A 16051-nucleotide genomic window follows, 5' to 3' on the forward strand; every position below is an offset into this window, starting at 1 on the left:
CCCCATTTAAAAAAACATCCATTGCATTATAACTAAAGTCAGCTTTATTGTCAAATCACCAGTTTTATTAGCTAAATAAATGACTTATAGTATGAATTAGGTCTGGATTTCATGAGTGTAATTCCTTGGTAACTGCTAATATTGACATGTTAGCTATGTTGCCTTAAAAAGGGGATAAAAATGTGTGTCACTTTTGTGTATTCCACTTTCATCTCAGATTCCTGCTGCTTAGGAAGCCTTGTGTATGAAAATGAAAGTGAATAGCAACAAATCTGGGCAATTCACTAAATAAATGGAATGGAGGAAAATTGGATTCCACCTGTTTAGGCTTACTTAATTGAAAATCAGTCAAGGAAACTGAAAAATGCTCTTAACAATAACAGGATATGATGATTTTTCTGCTGCCCTTGGAGTCCATAGGAAAGTACAAGAAATCTTATGGCAGAGACTAAATATTCCAGTTGTTTCAGCAAAGATTTCATTCCATTATAACTGCAGTAATTTCATGTATTGAACTCTGGCAGGGAAATGTTGCACATGGTATTTATCTTTATATGGGAAACTTTACCTTGCCTGCCTATACAGTGTCAGCTGAAATCATTCTTTGTGAAATGTAATGATGGAATTGGGGCATGTGGATCATGATTTGTGGGTTCAATATACCAAAAAATCTTCTGGTTCCAGCTAGCAAAGTAGGTCTGATTTTCTTTAACAGTTCACACAGGACACATGTTTGGGTGACAAACTACCTTGTTTTCAGTTAGTGTAGACTGAATTGTGAGAAAATAAACACATCCACAATTTATATCATCAGCTTAACACAAAGAATTACAGAAGTGCTGTTTTATGCTGGGACAAGAGCCTAATTAATTTGCATTAACTTATTTGTATTTCTTTCAGAGTAGCATTTTTTATTGTGATTTCTGCTGCAAGTTACAATATGTACATGAACTTTTCAAATAGAAGTCCCTCTTTTCTGGTTTGGTTGCAGTTTTTCTTTTTTAATTTGAGGGGGTTTTTTTAGTTTGTTTGGTTGGTTTTTTGTTTCTTTTTATTTTTTTAAATCCCAGTGTCTCAGTAGATATTTTTTCACTGCTAGAGGAAGAAGAGAAATTTTTCCTCTTCTGTTTTATTTTTTTCCTGGATCATGAGGTTTTTCATCAGGATACTTTATTAAGGATATAGAACAGATGTTTTCAAACACCTTATTGCTGTGCCAGGATGTGCCACAGGATGTGCACAGTGACAGCACTTTGGACAATTCAAGTATTAGATTTTTTTTTTGGTGATTCTAATGTGCAAGGTAGCTGCATGCTGCCTCTGTGCTTCCAGGAAGCATTCACTGCCTGGCTAGATGCTCCATCTATGCATAATCTGGTTTTGGTGTGGATTTTATGGACTCCTAGGGGGTAACAACGTTCTTCTGTCTCTCAGACTCTGAAAGAAAAAATCCTGAGGATGCATTTTTTTTTGGTCTATGATTTATGGTAAATCTTGAGACATCATGTACTGGAATTGTTAGTTAATTCATTGTGTTCAGCAATTTGGATTTCAGAAAGCAATCTCTCTAGTGCATTTATCACATTTTAGCTTGGTTTTCTCCTGTGTTCACTTACAAAACTAAGCATGTTGACAGTCCTCAGGAAATGTCTCAGGTAAACTGTTAAAAGTTATCAGAGCCAGGCATAATTGCCCTTCTGTCTAAAGAGTTCCTTTTGCAGTTCCAGGAGTTAACTGGTAAATGTTTTGCTAATGACTTTTAGAATTAGTTACTGCATTACAAAAAGTTCAGAATTTCTGAAACCTGAACCATTGGCTTAGAATCTTATATCTGTTGACTGTTGCAATAAGAAAACTTTTTTTTTTAAGAAGTAGTTTATAAACAGTACTAAGAGATGTTTTCCAGGCACTGCTAGTAAATGCAATCAATTCCTAAAAATGGCAAGAAAGCTCATCTATAAACACATAGTGGGGTGGATTGGTCAGCCACAGCTTGTCTGTTGTGTATTTCCAAAGGAGTGTTGCCACTGTGTGATCCCTCTTGGCACACGATGGGGGAAGGAGATCCTGAAGCTCTCACATTTCTTGGTGAGCCAACTGGGACCTGGGACTGCTCCTAGCAACAGGACTTGTTCTCCAAATGGGTTCCCATCAGTGACAGGATGTGACAGAGCACTTCCTAAGAAGGGTTTCTTTGCCATGTGGGTCTGAGAACTAGTCTTTCACTTTGGCAGTGCAATTGCAGTCCCAGCTGGTGTTGGCTGTACTTTGTCAGCCTCCACTACCCTCCTGCCTATAGTGTAACTCCTCAAAGGTACCAAATAAATCTTTGTTAAGAGCATGGAATTTCCAAAGGTGCAAAGCACTTGAAATGTGCACCTGAGTTCTGGTCTCAGTGCACATTTAGAAGGGCCCATACTGATGCCTCCAGTATCACTGATGTGCCTTTCTGCTGTCTTTTCTCTTTTTTAAAAAGACAGATTGGGAAAAAAAAAGGAAAATAAAAAAGTGTGGACAGTAGAATAGAAAAAATTAGGTCTCTCACTTGTTGTGATCAAAAAAGAATCTTTTTAAAAGAGTACAGTCTCAAAAGCATTCTGTACTTTCCTGATTTGTTCATATGTACAAAGGTAGAATGAAAGTTTATACTCAATATATGTGTTTCTGAAATCAGAGGTTCATTTGAAAAATGCTGTAAAATTCCTATATAATTGTGGTATGTCTGTCTTAAACAGTAAAATAAATTAACTTCTCATAGTGTTCAAAGCTTTAATCTTTAGATAATATTTTACATCTTTACAAAACTATGGAGAAGAAAACCTTCATAATGTAATATCAAGTTTTCTGGTTTTGCTTTTCTATATGTATGATTAAAATTTTATATTGGTGATAATGTGATATTTGTTGCCAGGTTTGCTTTTGATTTTTTGTGCATTTTAATATTAAATCAGTGTTAAAGATTATTTTTTCACTGTTTTAATTTCAGATTTGGATTCTCTAACAGGGCATGCATTTCCAGGTAAAGTGGACAGCTAGATTAGATTGTTGTTTGTTTTATACTCAGTTTATTGAGTTTTCTTGGAGGGTGGGGGGAAAGGGGTGCTGTAAAATTTATTTGGTGTGCATCTGACAGCATTTTGTTACGTGTCAAACTGTACTATTAGTTGGGGTTTTTAGATTTCAGATAAATGAAGGAAAGGTAACAATTACATGCACTAGTTTAAAGAATAGAATTGAAAACTTGCATTAAATTTTAACTATTATATCATTAATGTAAACAATCCAAGGGGAGGGAAGAATTATTCCAAAACAAGTTCTAATTGAAAAGATTTTAAGTTATTCAAACTTGCATGTGATTCTGTAAGGCGGGCAAAAAAAACCCCCACTAGTCAGTATTTAAGGGAAGCAAAGATTCAAGAAATACAAGACTTAGTTTCTAGTTTTATTACTTGAAGCATGTAGGAAAGAGGTTTTGAGTGGTAAGAACATGTTCACTAGAGAATCGAGAAAGAATGAGAACACAATTACATTAATCCTATGGATTCTACTGTACGCACACATTGTTTTCTGCTGTGTGGAACTTAAATTTAAAACTAGTACATTCAGTTATAACTGTACTTCACAATTCAAATATTTTGAGTTGGGAATTTTTTAGTAGAAATACAAGAGCAGAGAATGTGATGCTAAGTGATCATGTGAACTTCTGTGTTTCCTGTGCAGAGATTTTGGCACAGAAGGAATGTAAATGAGCACTGTCTGAAATAAAGTAAATCTCTGCTGCAAATATGTGGACTCTTTCTCTACTCAAAATTTTCTTGAAAAAGCCTTCAGTTGAACAGGCTGTGAAAACTGAGGCAATATTTGTATAACAAAGAGATTTAGTCAAAATTTGGGATGATACTTATCATTAGAATGATATTACTATTTATTAAGTCATTGGCTTCCAAAGTGTCTAGTGCATAGTATAATATTCCTCTTTCAGTTTCTCCTCAAAGATAATTCTTGAAAAAATATGGGACTGTAGATTCATTTGAGGTTTTCCAAGCATTCCTGCACTGTAGACATTAGGTATGCTGTAAGATATAGATCAAAAAAAGACCAACAGAACAAAAAAGCTTAGAAGTTCATTATAATGAAATTTGTGTGCACTATGGAGCAGATCTGAGTACAGATTCTGTCAGAGTTATTTGTACTTAAATACAGCAGCACAACAAGTGCGGTCAGTTTGCAAAGTCAGAAGACCATAAATGCAGATTTTGTCATTTTCATCCCAGATGAGAAAACTATTATTCTGAGTATTTTGTTTTGGTTTGAGTAAGGATAGCCATGGAATAATATACTGCTTAATTAGGGCCATCTTGTAAATTTTATCCTCATAGATGCTATCAAATATATGTATGTGTCACCAAAATAGAAATTGAGATAAGCAGGATCAGTGTATCTTTTTTTTTTTTCTCTACTTTTAAAAGGTTGAGTCTGCTTTTGTTTTTGCATGAATATTCTATGTCACTAGATGTTGCTGTCATGGTGTGTCCCATTCTGACTTTGTAATATGACAACATAATCGTGATGTGCAATATTGACAACAGACCCTTATACTGATACATATGCTTCAGAACTATGGCAAAGATAAATCATCCTTATTTTGCATGATAAATGTCCTGAATTGCACAACAGGTGATTCACGTGCCTGCATTACATTCCAGGTGTAGCTGTGCACAAATCCATCCAATGGCCCGTTATGTAGCGCAGACAGAAATATCTTGGAATCAAACACACTGTCAAAGGGATGTAGGAGGATAGTATAGGCAGGCAATAAGCATAAAATCCTGGTGTGGACTTCACTTAAATAGATATTCATTAGAAGACTCACAATATGAACTTGCTACTGTGCAGCTCACAGAAATCACTGGAAGATCCATCTCTCATTTTATGCTTTATTTGACAGAGTTAAGACATACTCTTTTCACATAAAAGGGCAAAAGTAGCAGAATGTTCTTTCTTGCCTTCAGCTTTACGTATATTTAATAATCAAGTCATGATAGTATTCTGCTAAAATAGTGCAGAATGTACAGTTTCAGGTGTAGCTAAATTAAAAACCAAAGGGGATGCTTATGTATGTATGCTGGAAAACACAGAACAGTAAATCCTGATACCTATGTTTAACATGATTACTCTAGTTAGTCCAAAGTATGTTAACTCTCAGGAAATAGAAGAGTTCAAGGTATTACTTATGCATCTTTAATAGCAAATAGCTAATTAGATGAGATATGTGTGTTAACAGGTGATTTGTATCTCACGCTGTGCAAACACAAACCAAACTCATTTGAGATTTCTGTTTATCTCACTTTGGCAAAAACCACAACCTTTGAGCTATTCCAGCAGGATTCATTAACAAGACCTATAAGGGTATGGTGATCCAATAGTTTTTCACTTGACCCTTGGCCAGTGCTCTGCAGGAGCAGAGCATGAAATGACTCCTTAAGTCATGTAGCAATGTCAGGGAAATGCTGAGTGGATGCTACTGCCAGACCCTTAGCAGGGCAGACAGACCAAACCTGCCTCTGCCTGACCTAATCACACAGGTTCCAGGGCAGGAGGGGTTTGCATCCATCAAGATGACTTTAAATTCATTTAAGTTCCCATTTGGACACAACTGCTTTGTGAATTTCAGGATAAGAGGAAGTACTTTCCCTATCACCGCTGGCCCCATTGTGTTTTCTGTAGATTTCTGCCATCTCTGCTACTTCAGAGACAGATCAGAATAAACCACACTAAAGTATCTGTCTGGTTTTTATGTGAAGGGAAGAAAAATCTTTATAACCCTTGCAGTTGATCAGCTGAAACCCTAAAGTACGAGATTTGATTATAGTCATTGTCTTAATGCAGAGCTGCAAGTGTTATGGGCATGTTGAGAACTTCCAGAAGCTGGATTAAAGCATCTCTTTTACAATGATATCTAATCTCGTCCTAAAGCTCCAAGCAATGGCGAGTCCACCAGCTCCCCTGGTAAGCCATTCCAATATTTAATTACCCTTAGTGCTAGGAAATGTTGTGGAAAAGGTTGGATTTGTCTAATTTCAGCTGCCAGTCTTCCTTTTGCTATGCCTTTGACAGCAACACTGAAAATTGCCCCTTTTTCAGGTATGTTTTCTGAACAAGTGTCTATGACAAACTGCAGTGACCTGTTGAAAGGTCTCTGTGCAGAGAAGCTGTGTCACCTGGCCTGATGAGCTTATTGCCTTGATCTGCAAACCTGGCCTCTTTCATAGACTTTCACAATTTTATCAACCCTATGACTACTAAAAAAATTTATACAGTAGTCAAGACACCTTTCAACTTTTGTTCTGGTAAATTTGAATTATTATAGTCTTTAAGGCTCACACTGTAAGACTGGTTTTCTGACAGCTGTCCTAGGAAACCCTGATTTTCAAAAACTATTAGAATATATTCATGTAGAAATTTGTAAATGCTGTATATAGAAGAAAATTACTTTTTTATTTGTACATAACACTTCCTTCTTAATTCTCCCTTTTTAAGGATTTAGCTACAGATCAGGTTACAGTGATTGTGTGTCAAGCAAACCAAGTGGTAATCCTACAAGGTAACTGACATTTGAGTTGAGGAATGAGCATTTTTTCCCTAGTATGATGTGGCTAACATGAGATTTGAGGTGGAAGGGAATGCTCTTATGGCAGGATATGTAACCTAGCAGTTTCAATCTGGTGAAATCTGGGTGGGCACTGAGTTTTGGGTGATCATTAGTCCGAAGAAGGAGAATTAGCCAGGATGTCTCTAAGGAGTGGGATAAAAAAAGGGATGAGACTTTAAAGCCCCGTTTAAATGCATTCCTCAGACTGCATCCCTATAAGTAACGTCTTGTATTAGCTCAATTAGAAGATTAAGAATGTACCTTTAACACAGAGGAGCTCCATGGTGAAGAGAGTTAATAGCAGCTGTCTGCTTTGATTTCCACGGGCTGTGAAGCATGCCTATGAATTCCTGTTCTGGATCATATAAAAATTAGTTAGGTGCCACCTGAGCTAGGAATCTACAGAAGGTAATTCAAATGCATCTTCTGCATCTCTGCTGATTTTTCTTTTAATTCAGCTTTAGCATGTAGTATTTGCCCTTTTCCCTGCTACCACCACAAAGTACCCAACTGGTCAGTAAGATCCACAGACTCTGTTTTGCATTATGTTAATGATGAATGCTGCTTTGCTGCAATTGATCTAAATAGGCTTGAGGTTTTCTGAAATACCTCAGGGACACAGATATCATTTTTTTCAAAGACTTCTTCACTGTTGGCATGTGATGCTAGATTTCAACTTTTTTTTTTTTAATTTCTGAAAGTCCTTTAATAGTCTAGGGAACAGATTGTTGTCTTCAGCACTGTCAGTAAAACTCAGATAGTGTTAAGTGGAGTGAGCGTTCTCAGGTCTTTGAATAATAGCTCGAGCTATGGTAGGAACTTGGCATGTGCAGTCCTGGAGGAAGTGTTTGGAGAAAGAGTGTCTCAAATGCTAATCAAATATGAACTCAAAATATCCATTCGAATTCCTGGGTGTATCACATCAAGGTAGTGGTCAGTGACCTGCTCATTTTCCAGAAGAAATAACACTTTGCCTATATAATGAGCATCATTTCATGAATTAGTTAATGGCCTGTTGAACTGTGCACTTTCCTAATCACAGATCTGCTAGGTCAAAAATTTAAATGGGCATTTCATTCAGCACACCAGTACTGGGTATTGTGGTTGAAATACAAGTTTATCTGTGAGTGTCTTCTCAGCCATATTAATTGCAGGTACTGTAGCATTTGTGTCAGAAGCAAAGAAAGTATCACCTTTATCCTTTTTCTCTGCCTTTGCCTAAAGTATGTGTAGGGTTTGGTAGAAAATGAAGATTGGATGGCTTAGGACAAATAACACTGAGTGTAATTTAGTTCAAGAGTATCAATAACAGAATATCAAACTTCAGTGTTATTTGTTTAGAGCTGACAGATTTTTAAAGAACAAATTTAGAGAAAATACTATTTTGCAGCTGGTTTTGGCTAACCATCAGCTTGATTTTATCCGGGGAAATGCTTGCCTAGTGAATTGAATCTGTTAAGTGTTGGAGTGTTTTTTTTATCTTTCTACTGAATTTCAGTAGCATTATTTTTAATGTTCAAAAAAGTAAGATCTTTCAGCTTAGGCTGGAGACAAGCTTGAGTAAAGAAAAAGGGTAAAAAAAAAAGTAACCCAAAATAGGAAATGAAAGTGATCAAACCTTAAGAAGGTGGAATATGATGAGCTAGTACACAAAACAAAACTAAAAAGGTCACTCACAGCTGAGCTCCTTTTGAGCTTCTGTAAAATTGAATGGACAGAATCACAATCTAAAAATAAGTTATCTTGCATTTATGTTATTCATCTAGTATAGATTTTATCCAAGTTCATAACTTTTTCAGTACTGTTAATTTCTTCCAGTTCTATGTTTGCCCCTTGACTTTTTTGCCTCAAGTGAAAACCATGAGGAGAAAGTTTCTGTGTACCTATCTTGCCTTTAGAATCTTAATTGGGATGTAACTGTGCAAGTCCTGCTGTTCAAAAGATCAGTTTTCCAGATGAAGCTGCAGGTAAAAAAACAATGATTTTGTACCAACATGAAAAGTCTGCTCTGGGAATTTGTACTTGGTGGGGATGGGCGGGGTGGGGGGGGGGGGGGGTTGGATATTAAAACATTATTTCAAATTGATTGAATTTTTCTTTAATTTGTTTTGTTTCTGAGCTCCTTCAGGCTCCTGGTCCAAAATAGCTGCTATGTTTTCAGTCTGGGTTGCTCTGGAGCCTGCCTCTCCTGGGTCAGTGAGCACTGAGCATTGCAGGTCACTGAGCAAACCTTTCCAGGGCTGGGGACGCAGATGTGCCCTGGGGACGCAGATGTGCCCTGGGGACGCAGATGTGCCCTGGGGACGCAGATGTGCCCTGGGACGCAGATGTGCCCTGGGACGCAGATGTGCCCTGGGGACGCAGATGTGCCCTGGGACGCAGATGTGCCCTGGGGACGCAGATGTGCCCTGGGACGCAGATGTGCCCTGGGGACGCAGATGTGCCCTGGGGACGCAGATGTGCCCTGGGATGCTGGGCTGGGCACGCACAGAGTGCTGGTATGTGCTCACTCTAGAGCGCAACCCAGCCATGGAGTTACAGAGATGGGAAAACAAATGAAAGTGCCTAATCATGCAGGAACTTGACCGTTGTGTGATTCATTCCTGGATTCAAATGCTTATTTCTATATCCTCAATTTCACCTGTTCAGTTTCCGCCTAAATATATGCAAAAAGCAAAAATGAAAGGGATGTATGCTTTTCTTAAAAATATCAATTTTTAAGAAAATTTCAATTTCAGAGGTGAAGGAACTATATACTCCTGAACGTAGGAATCTCACAGAGACATGTGGTATTGATGCCTTGCCACATTAATTTATTTTACTCTTTAAGATTACTTGGTTTCTTTTCATAGCTATCAGCTATGACTCATATTTGTTGAACAAGAAGTGTATAAAGGGCTGTTTATACAGAGGTATTGCAGGTACTACTAGTAATTTCTTAGCCATTTATATAACATAAGTTATACAAAGTCTTAATGAGTTCTACACAATTCTTGATCTTGTTTAATGTGAAGTTAATGATTATTTTTTAAATTTAGTTAATAAAGTGCTTTTAATTAATTCTTTTTTCATATTTTATTAATTGTTTTTAAGTGCTCTGGATTATTTCATGTTAAGGGTACAGGATGAATCAGAGTAATTATATACCTCATTCATTACCACCAAACAGAATTTTAAGAAGCTAAAATAAATTAAAAAAACATTTGGACTCTACCAGATCCTGCAGAGCTACATGGTGAATCTCTGATTTGCAAATGCATGAAGTCATGGCTTGAATCTTCTTTAATTAATCATGCCTTTTTAGAAATATCTAAATTGTAATTATTTGAAAGCAACAAGGGCTAGAGTATTTATGATATTGGGTTTGTCAAATTTTCCCCAATGTTCAGTTAAGGCAGCAATTTTTCCAAACTGTCATTCAACAATTCTTAGGCTGAGCTCTGTTTTTAGACTATGATGCTGCAGGAGCTTGTTGCAGCACTTCACAATGTTAAGAGAAACAGGTCAAAGGAAGACTGAAATGCTAAAGTCTCCTAAAAGAAGTATAATCAGGTGTTTTAAACTAATAGTCCACGAAATCTCATATGAAGAAAGATATCAAATTGGAAATTGAGCCAAAGGCAAATCCTTAAGGAAGACAATTTAATTTTATTATTGAAAAGAGGACAACCATGCTGGCAGTCAAAGCTTGTCTTCTTGCAAGGTTTGACTCCTCATCTAAAACCTGCTGTCTTTAATTTCCTCATTTTGATGGCATGGATTAAATGTACATTGTTTTCACAGCTAGATATACAAAATGCTTTCAATTAATCAGGTAGTAGCTTCTCAAATACACAAATATTAAATATCCTGTGTTGATGGGGTTTGTGTTTACTGTCATCATGTACTGTCCAATGCTACTCCTTGGCTACATGTTTAGGCCAGCTTGTAGCAACTGAAGGTTGTACTTAGAATATTTTACAAAATAAGTAGTTGATATTAGTACATATTCTTCTAATATATATATAAACATATATAAAATTCACAGGACACAATATAAATCGTGGCCATTTTTATCCTCACTAGCCAATTATGTAGTCCAGCAGCACTTTTTAATGAATTTTAGTTTTTTGCTGTATGCAAAAAAAGATTTTTTAAAAATTGTTTCTATTTTCATTCTAATTTTTATAGGTATTAACATATCAAATATAATTTTCCCTAAAATTATATCACTTCAAAATAAATTTAAAATTTATAGTTTTGAAATATATATTTATTTCAGACCTCTAAATTTTTCCTTTTCTTGAAATGAGCAGTTGAAGCTGTGAGTTACAAAAACTATCCAAGGAGAATAGACGTTCAGATTATTTTCTATGAGCCAACTGATTCTGCCCAGAAATTTTATGTATTGCATAGATCACAAGTCAGGTATTTCTTTGCTGTTACAAGATTTTGACATTAATAAATCATACTGCTGTTTAAACACATTCTTATGAAAATATTGGATGATACTCTCAAAGCTAAAATGCCACAAGCAGTCTTTACTACTTCAAAGTAAATTTGCTGATAGAATTTAAATTTTATTTTTGACATAGCTCTAGAACTGTTTCGTTATTGCAATTTCAGCCAAGGAAGTGATCATAATGATCAGAGATGATAGGAGCTGGTTTTGTCCATGGTTGTCTCTACCTCTAAATAAATATGGCTGTATTTCCTGTAATCATAAATTTTGGAGGTGTTGTGTAAGACTTATCTGTCAAGATCAGTGACTTGTGTATGTCTGTTTGATTTTAATGCAAGACTAGGCACTGTTAATTAATATGGAGATGACTTTTTATGATTCTGGTGGTTAGCAATCAATTTTTCAGAAAGAGCAGTTACTATTCTTGTTAGTTTGGCAGGGATACTCAACCTGCCTCACAGGTCAGGAACTGATTATTGCTGTGGTTATGAGTCTGTCAGAGGGGATTGCAGCATTTGTCCTGTAGGATAATAAAGGCTCATGAACTATTTCAGTAGCATAATCTAATTTAATGCTCATTTATTGCGTATATTCAGCTGCAGGATAAAAATACCCTTGTAATAATTACTCTGGTAGGTGTAATGCTCTTTTCTTTTTATATCAGCTGAACCTTTCAGCCTTCATCAAAGTGCTAGATCATAGGTAATTAGTTTGTATGAATGAGGTGATAGGTTGCACATATTTGTTTGGATGGATGTAGAAATAGAGGATTATTGCCCTGTGTTAGGATCTTTGGCTGTAAGAAACCATGCATTGCATTGTAACTGGAAAACAGAAGCTAACTGCCATGTTTACATTTTATATGTTCTTTAGGTGGAGTTCATAAGTACAACACATTACATCTTACTCTTGATCCCTGAATTGCTCCTGACAAATAATCATGTAACCTACCCAGAGGACAAGTGATTGTGCTCCAGCGTCACAGCTTCTTTTCCAGCTACCTGTGCCAGTCTCTGGTTTTGGTGCACTTGCCAAAATGAGAAAATAACTTAGAAGTCAGATAAATTATCTGCATCTGTATATCATGTATAATTAAATAATTCTCAATGGTGAAGTAAAAAACCCCTTATTTTCTTTTACCTTCTGCATATGTTTGTAGTAAGGAAAATCTATGAGGAGTTGAGTGCCTTAGGGTCCTTGTCAGGGACTCAGCTCAGGAGAACTTCAGAGCCATCACTTCATTACAGAGTCTATCAAATGCATTGTCCAATATAGCTTGCTTTCAAAAGCATCCATTTCCCATGGACAGGTGGTGATTCACTTGCTGACATCAATCAGATTTCTCCTTCAGAAGGAATTCTTCCACCCTCACTGAGAAAATAGTATAAGACATCATTCTTTGCAAGGCAAGGATAGCAGGCTGCAATCCTATACTTCCAGTAGGTAGAAAATGATGGTGCTCCCTGTGATCTTTAGACCACAGCTACTCAAGTGTGAAATTTCAGAGTACCTTTAGGGAGAATATTAGTTCTGCTGTCTTTTTAAGTTCTTATTTTAAATTTTTTTTCACTTTTTTTTTATTTAAATGTACAGAGCCAGATGTTTTTAAAAGCACTTTACAGTGATTCAGATTAATAACAAGATACATGGAACCATTGGGGAAGCAAAAGACTTACAACTCTGGGAGTGTGTCAGCAGTGTGTTAAATTAATAACTGTGTGTAGGCTCAGTAGAAGATTTAACAGGTGCCCCAGATATGGTGTGCTAAATCTCTGCATTGAAGTGAATTTTATTTTGGTAACTGAGGGGAGGAAGGAGAGAAAGAAGGAATTGGCCAGTGAAGGAGCTCCTTCTGCAGATTCCAGAAAGAACCAGACTAACATGAGAGACAGGCAAGCTTCAGATGCCTTTCACTGGATCTCCTGCACAGCAAGGAGAACTAGATTGTATGTGGTGAGTTGAAAATGATAGAGAATCCCGTGTAATACAGGTGAGAAGAGAAAGAAGCATTGTTCTGCATCTGTAATAAAATCTGTTCCTTCCTCAGCATTTCCAGCATTTTGTCTGCTTACTCTGTTAAAGTCTTAGAAGACACACTTTTGTATTTCATAAACTGCAATGACAATGAAGTCCCTAGAATGGAAAGCAGCTATCTTAGCTAAATTATGTTGCCAGTTGCTATGGAAATGGTAGCTCATGAATTTTTGTGTAAGTGCTTGAGGTACAATACTTATGGCATCTTATCTAAAAAGCAAGGTTTATACTTCATCCACCATCAGGTTTTTTCTTTAATGACAATATTGGGCTGTAATCCCCAAGAGCAAATGCTGAAATAACATACCACTCCATGGAAATATCTTTCATCATAATTAACTGGGCAATATTTGAATTACAACATAATCAGGAAGTTATCAGCCTTTGAATCTGATTTATATATCCATTGCTGATGTTTTGGAAAATGCAAATCATTTTAAGCAAACATTGTTTATTCTGCATGTTGCAATTAAGACTCTACTTGCCTTCTTTCAGTATCACCTTGATATCTTTTTTTTTCTTTCAGGCTGAGATGTAGCAAAAAACCTCAATATTAAGACAGGCTACAGAAATAAAACACAAGCCCTCATAAGTTGTATCCAAAAATTCCTTTCATGTTATAGCTTATAAAACATTCTCACTGAATATAGCCCAAAATTTGTTTTCTTCCTGCATAGAATTACTTGCATTCTCATAACACTTTCCACAATAAGATGCACCCACTGTACCTGTTTATTTCTTACTTAATAGAAAAGTGTTATATTTGTCTTGAAATCAGAGACCAGAATTTGAAACTCATATTTTCCCCATTATTTTAGCAAATTATGTAGTTGCTAAATAAACAGAGAAATATCTATCTGCAGGAGATCAAAAACAAACCAAGCAAAAGAAATTTTCCCTAGAACACTATATTTATGTTAAGCATGTGATCCTAGTAAGATAATTGAATATTATACAATGAAAGCAATTCTTTAGGAATATGGAGATGCTGTAGTGTCTTCATCTCAAAAAATCAGAAAGCAAGTGCATTCCTTGGGCAAACAAGTCATCAACTAACACAAGACTTGCACAGTGTGCCTTCAAGAATTTGGTGGTTAATTGCTGGGATTTTTTTCACAGCAACAGAAGGAAATATAAGTAGTCATAAAAAATTGGTTTTCCTCTCACTTTTCTTCAACTTTCCTTTTCTCCATGTCTGTAATTATTCAGCCTCATCTATTGTAGGACTAGGTCACCTGTTTTTTCACACCTGGTCTGAGTCCCTGTGCAGCAGTTCAGTGAGCCACGCTGCCCAGTGCTGTGGGCTGTGGTCTGAGTCCCCTCGCTGGTGTGTGTTCATCCTCACAGCCAAGTGCCACAGCACTGCCTGCCTGTGTGAGTTTCAAGGACTTAGGCTGGCAATGCATCTTTCCAAAAAACAGTTTGGATGCTGGCATCTTATTAGTGGAAGTGGAAGAGGGAATGAAGGGTTTCAGTGGTACAAACCAGAGCTGTGTAGTCACAGCTGGCCTCAAGGCCTGTGTGATATTTCATTTACACAAGCTCATGGTTTAACCCCAGCCAGCACAGCCTCTCACTCACTCCCCTCCAAGGGGAGAGAATTGAAAGGGTGAAAGTGAGAAAACTCCTGTGTGGAGATAAAGACAGGTTAATAGGTAAAGCAAAAGCTGCACACACAGGCAAGGCAAAGAATTAATTTGCTACTTCATTCAGCTGTCCCCAAGAAAGGTCTCCATCATGTGTGATGCTGACTCGTGAAGACAAAAGGCATCACTCTGAATGTCCCTGCCTTCCTCCTTCTTCCCCCAGCCTTGTTGTGACACCATATGATGTGAGATATCCCTGGAGTCATTTGGCATCATCCAGGCTCCTTGTGCACCCACACCCTCCTCACTGGTGGCATGGGGGCAGGTGGGAAGCACAAAAGGCCTTGGCTCTGTGTAAGCATTGCTTAGTAATAACAAAAACACCCTTGTATTATCAGCTCTGTTTACAGCACAAATCCAAAACACAGCCCCACAGCAGCTGCTATGAAAAAAATTAACTCTACCTCTGCCAAAACCATCACTACATGTAAATAGAGCATATACAGGTATAATCCTGAGCAAAAGTCTGCACTGGTACTGAGACACTGTCTCATTCTGACTATTGCACTGTTTCTTCTGTAACCATCAGATAGCCAAGTTTTCCCTGTTGGGGCCTGCACAGGATGGGGGGCAGCTCCTGCCCTGGTGTGCATTATTGAAATGACTCTGGAGGTAATTGAACTATGGCACTTTACACTGGCTGAGAAAAGAGTGCGCTTCTCTGCCATTTCCCTCTCCTGCCTACCATTAGAATGACCCAATCCATCTTCACTCTAATATCTATGGAGTTTTCTAAAGATATTAAAATATATCAGAAGCTAGATATAGGAGAAGCTAGCTCTGAATATTCTGACTTATTTTTAAAAAAATAGCTTACAGCCCTTCCTGCCTGGTCTAACAAACAACTTTCCTTGCATGATCTGGTTCCTTTCAATTAAACAAGTTTTAGCACCAGGAACTTGTCTTCAGTCGCATTTATTTTCCAGTAATTTCTGCAACCTTTCTGCTCTGATTTTTCTGTTACCTGTTGGTATAATTTAAGATGAGGAATACATTTCACTCCTTCAAACAAACGCAGTTACTCTTCCAATTAAGAAAGTGACAGGACTCTCAAGCAAGGATTTGCTTGGTGCACTGACTTCTGTCAAGGTGGATTATAGCTGTTTGTTGATTGTCACACATTTTAATGATATTAGTGAATTTCATGGTCTGAATAGATGCTACACTTTTCACTCCTCATATACTCTGAAAAGTTAAACAGTGTGTTATTTTGCTATTTAAGATCATAGCTTTCTGTTTTCTTGACCTCTTTCTCCCTATTTTAATGCATAGTCTTTA

General features: G+C 37.0%; 1 protein-coding gene across 1 annotated transcript in view; it reads left to right on the forward strand.

Moving 5' to 3' along the window:
- Window positions 1-16051, forward strand: part of DLGAP2 (DLG associated protein 2) — a 300323-nt gene that overhangs the window by 141945 nt on the left and 142327 nt on the right. The window contains exon 3 of the mRNA XM_058801632.1: window positions 2987-3019. Within this exon, the coding sequence (XP_058657615.1) occupies window positions 2987-3019 (33 nt within the window). The remainder of the gene's footprint in view (window positions 1-2986; window positions 3020-16051) is intronic.

Source organism: Ammospiza caudacuta, chromosome 3 (genome assembly GCF_027887145.1).
Source record: "Ammospiza caudacuta isolate bAmmCau1 chromosome 3, bAmmCau1.pri, whole genome shotgun sequence".
NCBI lineage: Eukaryota > Metazoa > Chordata > Aves > Passeriformes > Passerellidae > Ammospiza > Ammospiza caudacuta.